The sequence below is a fragment of the Sinocyclocheilus grahami genome, unplaced genomic scaffold, assembly GCF_001515645.1.
Source record: "Sinocyclocheilus grahami isolate Dianchi unplaced genomic scaffold, SAMN03320097.WGS_v1.1 scaffold398.1, whole genome shotgun sequence".
Lineage (NCBI taxonomy): Eukaryota > Metazoa > Chordata > Actinopteri > Cypriniformes > Cyprinidae > Sinocyclocheilus > Sinocyclocheilus grahami.
This window is the reverse complement of record NW_015505577.1, coordinates 536,037-541,243: the sequence shown is the minus strand read 5'-3', so window position 1 is coordinate 541,243 and position 5,207 is coordinate 536,037. Positions and strand designations below refer to the sequence as shown.

Genomic DNA, 5,207 nt, shown 5'->3' with positions numbered 1-5,207 from the left:
TTGGACAGTCCTTGTGGTCCTCCTGGTCCATGAAGGACGCATTTTTGATGTGCAACCACAGCTCATGCACAAAATATGGCATCCTCTCATTGCATCCTCCTAACTCCGGCAATATGGGAATGATTTAAAGGAACACTCCACTATTTTTGAAAATAGGCTCATTTTCCAAACTCCCGTAGAGTTAAACAGTTGAGTTTTACCGTTTTCGAATCCATTCAGCCAATCTCCGGGTCTGGCGGTAGCACTTTTAACTGTAACTTAGCATAGATCATTGAATCAGATTAGACCGTTAGCATCTCACTCAAAAATGACCAAAGAGTCTCTATATTTTTCCCCATTTAAACTCTTCTGTAGTTACATCGTGTACTAAGACCAATGGAAAATGAAAAGTTGCGATGATATTACGCAGCGCCTGAAAATAGTCCCCAGCTAGGTAACTTCCAATAAGCCTATTTTCAGGCGCTGCGTAATACCATTGTGCCTGCTGCACCCATGGTACGGCAGCAAAGTTCCTTGATTATTACGCCGGAATGAGAGTATAGTTCCTAGCCATATCGGCCTAGAAAATTTAAACTTTTCATTTTCCGTTGGTCTTAGTACACGATGTAACTACAGAGGAGTCAAGTTTTAAATGGGAAAAATATAGAAACTCTTTGGTCCTTTTTGAGCGAGATGCTAATGGTCTAATCAGATTCAATGATCTATGCTAAGCTAAAGCTAAAAGTGCTACCGCCAGACCTGGAGATCGGCTGAATGGATTTGAAAACGGTAAAACTAAACTGTTTAACTCTAAGTGAGTTGGAAAATGAGCCTATTTTCAAAAATAGTGGAGTGTTCCTTTAACAACTCTTTGAGTAAAGAACAACTGAGCAAATACAAACAAATCAAAAGAATATTAATACAAAAAAAGTCAAACAGTTCTGGGGTGCAGCATGAAAAATAATCTGTTAGATGTGTAACAGCACTGCAAAGATCAAAAAACATTGAAGGCAGATAGTGACAACCCCGTCAGGGCCAGAAACTCAGAAAATGTGCGTCTACCACTTCGGCAAAAGCTTTTAAGTGCCACGTTACCTATTCAGAAATCTTTACCATTCATTTATTTTTCTGCTGTGAATTAAAGAAGATCACTTATGCATCCTATGTAATCCTTCTGAGGGGCAGAGAATCAGCCAGTCATACCTAACTTTTGAGAATGAGCACTAAGCATATTGGGTTTATTTTAGTTGGTCACTTTGATAGATGCCTGCGCAGCTGGAAGCGTCCTTGTGCACATGTAGCCCTTCTGACATCATTCATGATCACCGTCAGTCACTGGAGGACAAGGGGATATTAGGTCTCCAGTGTGACAGTAAAGTTTATGATCTGTTAACACGGGTATAACCCTGAAAAACCAGCACATGAATCACCAGATCGACTGCATGATTCCTCAAAGGTTAGTCTGAGTTGGAGAGCGCTCTCTGAATAGGTCTATAATCACCTGTGGATTTGAAAATAGAGAAGCAATGTATGTCAAAGGACAGTGAAAATAATCTATCATCTCAGGGCCTCGTGTTGCCTTGATAAGCATTTTATAAGCTTCCTTTCTCTCTGTCCCATTTCAGGCATTGCAGCCTACAGTTTGACTGCGAATCTGAGAGCTTGGACTGAGAGCAGCGGTCCAAACAACCAGGGGCTGGACATGTTTGGAGAGAGACTGCCATGAACTCCACAGTCACCTCTCAAACCATGAAGGAATTCTGGTTTTTCAGTTTGTCAAGTTCTTTGATCTGCTGTCTCAGAAACAGAATCCTGTGTGAAAAGAAAAAAGATTCATGAAAAGTCATTTAATTACGTATATTTGATCATTTAATCTAAATTGGGGTTATAGACCTTTGCTCTCTCAATGTGGCCTGGATTTCACATACTCGCACTAAAGAACGAAGGTTCTTAAGTTCGGTGCAGATCTCTGACATGTAGAGGGTTCCCATATTGTGGATATCCTCACGTAACCGTGACACCTGGGTGACAGGAATTTAAGATAAAGAGAATTTTAATAGTTGGAGAACTGATGTTTGATCATTATAAGATCGATGAACAGTTGAAGAGACAAAGGCATGCTCGTACCTGCTTCTCCACATGTTCTGCAGGCCAGCCTTGAACATGCTTGATGAGATTTTCATCAAAGTGCAATGCTAGAGAAGGAGTGAAAGTGCTTTGGGTTCGAGAGGTGCTGCTTGAGGCGATAACGCGGATGCCCGTACTGCAATTAGAGCCCGACAAGCCCTCTTGACTGCTATAAAACAAACATTCATTTATTAAAGAAAGAAAGAGAACCATTTAAATAGTTACTTGTTTAGTAAAATAACCAGGGCCGGCTCTGACCAATTTGGTGCCGTAGGCAAGATTTTAGATGGTGCCCCTGACATCACAGCCAATTCCACCACTCACCATTCACACAGAAACGGCTTAGCTTTATGACATAAAACAAATTGCATATGAAATAAGACAAAATTGCACAAAAATAAATAAACTAAGACATTAACTCAGCTAGCTATTTATATTAAAGAACTTTATCGTCCAAAGGCAGCTGCAATACTAACATTTAAATCTTAATTTCAGACATTCTTAAATTTAGGGATGCACTGATCTTAACTTTTCATGGCAGACTCCAAAACTGATTTTTAATGTATTTTATTTAAGCAAAAGACAAGAATTAATTAAATTATACTGCATGAAGAATATGGTTAGTTGCTTTATTAGACTATATTTTGATCTAAATTAGACTATAATTTCAAAATCTGAGGCAAAAACAGGATGGTCTGACTTTAGCTTTGTGAAATTAGGCTACATAAATATACCAAACAGCAGATGGGCTGAATGAAAATACAAATTCCCTGACAGCAGGTGGTGCTTAAGGAACAGCAGTGGTGCATTGTTTCCTTGATTACCGCTGTAAACACTAAATGCATTATACAGAGGCAAGATGAAAGGAAAATGCCATCTAAACTGTTTAAGACAGTCAGTTCCCCTCAGAGATACTTTCATACATCGTGAACAGTGAGATTGCTCTGCCTGCTAATGTATTTTCTCCTCTTTGCGTCTCTCGCTTCTGTGAACGCCGTTTACATACTCTGAAATAAAACAAAAAACCGTCCGGTTCCGGTCAATCGGTACATCTCTGCTCAAATTCAATTATTAAACTGCTTTTATTTTGGTGGTTTGCCAACAAATAAATAAATGCACTGCATGTTTCAGAGTGAAGCGCTGTGTGTCATGGGCTAAACATATTACCCACTCCACACAGCACATTGGTATTTTTAATGAATTAAATCGCAACCTTCACGATATGACTATGGCATTAAGCCATAATGCGATATCTATTATTTTTCGATATATAGTGCACCCCTAATTAAAATTATATTATTTAAAAAAATAATAAAAATAAAAACTCACTTCGCCTATGCGACGGGCCGGCCCTGAAAATAACAATAATAATGTTCATGCTTATAATAATAATAAATATGTAATAAATTGATAGTCTACACCAAAAAAAAAACAAAAAAACATCTACTCCACCCTCTTTTCGGATAAAAATTCTTATAATCAAAGTAAAAAGGGAACCGTAACTGATTTTCAGCATTCTCCAAAATGTGTGTGTGGTTGCATTTCAACACTGAAGAGGTAGATGGTGCTGTAGGACAACATGTGATAGGCTGCTTTTATATTACTAACAGACAAATAAAAGGTTCCTAATCACAGACCCATACATTTGCCTGTGAAGACGGGGATCAATAAATTCCAGAGGTTTGTCAGAGTTGACGGACTGCTGGGAAGATGATCCTGGTCTCTGAATTGATGCACTGACCTGAAATTGAAGAACAACAGTTTGAATATGAAGAGAAATGTGAATTAAATAATGGCAAAAATACTTACCTACAGCTGTACAACTTTAATAAAATGTGTTGGGACATAATGCATACACAGGGGTCCCAAAAAGTATTTGGACACTTAAGCCTCACTTAAATGTAGGAATATCAACTTAATACCAAATAGTGCTGGGCGGTATGACCAAAAATTTATATCACAGTATTTTTCCAAATTATACTGGTTTCACGGTACATGACGGTATTTTTTTTTTATGCATGACCGGGTGTTAACCATATTTTCTACTGATTGAGAGAGGATACACTGCAATATATTGACTTAGAATGCCCTATTTTACTGTCAAGATGAGTGAATACTGTCAAAAAATACCACACTAAATAGTGACTAAACACGACTCCTTTTAATACATGTTAACTAGGAGTCACTCTCATTTATAATCTCTCTCATCGTCTGATAAAATCAACATGCATCTACACTAAAGAGCGGCTATGCGGTTGTTTTGGCTATATTACTTTGTCTCATGCAGCGCACTGCCTGCATCTGAGTAACAAACTAAAAAAAAAAAAAGTGCATGTGATATTAACAGACGAACTACGCTCATATTTATAATTCCAAACAATCAGTAAGCGACAGGTGCTAGGAAATGCTGCTTTGTACTCATTTGTTGACGAGTTGGCTGCGGTGCGGCCAACTGAATGCGCTGCTTCTCTACCGCTCACTGCACAAAACAGACGCCGAGAGAGGTGACAGATGAGATGAGAGACAGCTATAGTATCAATATCACAAGAAGAGTGCCGTTTCCTCCAAAAATCAGCCTGATTACAAATGTGATATTAGCTGTGTCTCATTTAGAAGGCTGCACCCTCCGGAGGTCACATTCGAAGGCTGCATACATCATCGAGGCTGTCTCATTTCAGAAAAGCAAGTAGGACACTCCGAATGCGACCTTCGAATGTGACCTTCTTTCACAGGAATTCGGAGGATGCATGAGGTGTATCCTTCGCTGCTACAGATAACCCACAATTCTTTGCATCGCCGTGAACAACCGTTGTTAATTTGAAAAATGCAGGCGCCGGCAGATGTAACGTTTGTTTGTGTTATAAACGTAAAGATATAACGTTTGTTTTTAATATCCTCCTCCTTTTTTTCTCTAATAGATGCCTGCTGTAGGTACGCTGCAGCTCCTCAAACATTGAACAAAATAAAACAAAAGCATTTTTTTTTTTTAATTACTTTCCAAATTTAGAAATAATTTTCCTTCATTTAAGTAGTGTGAGAGCGCAACGATGCTCTAAATGTGTTGGCATAGCAACGTGATACTTCCGGTTTCCTTTTCCGCC

The 5,207-nt window shown here is 38.7% G+C and overlaps 1 protein-coding gene across 1 annotated transcript in view; it reads right to left on the bottom strand.

Annotated features, from left to right (window-relative positions):
• Positions 1-782: 782 nt before the first annotated feature.
• Positions 783-5,207, bottom strand: part of LOC107550425 (WW domain-containing adapter protein with coiled-coil-like) — an 11,077-nt gene continuing 6,652 nt past the window's right edge. Inside the window, exons 2-5 of the mRNA XM_016231695.1 lie at positions 3,750-3,847; positions 2,107-2,275; positions 1,873-2,000; positions 783-1,791 (exon numbers count right to left, since the gene is read on the bottom strand). Of these exons, the coding sequence (XP_016087181.1) occupies positions 1,722-1,791; positions 1,873-2,000; positions 2,107-2,275; positions 3,750-3,847 (465 nt within the window). The 3' untranslated portion in view covers positions 783-1,721. The remainder of the gene's footprint in view (positions 1,792-1,872; positions 2,001-2,106; positions 2,276-3,749; positions 3,848-5,207) is intronic.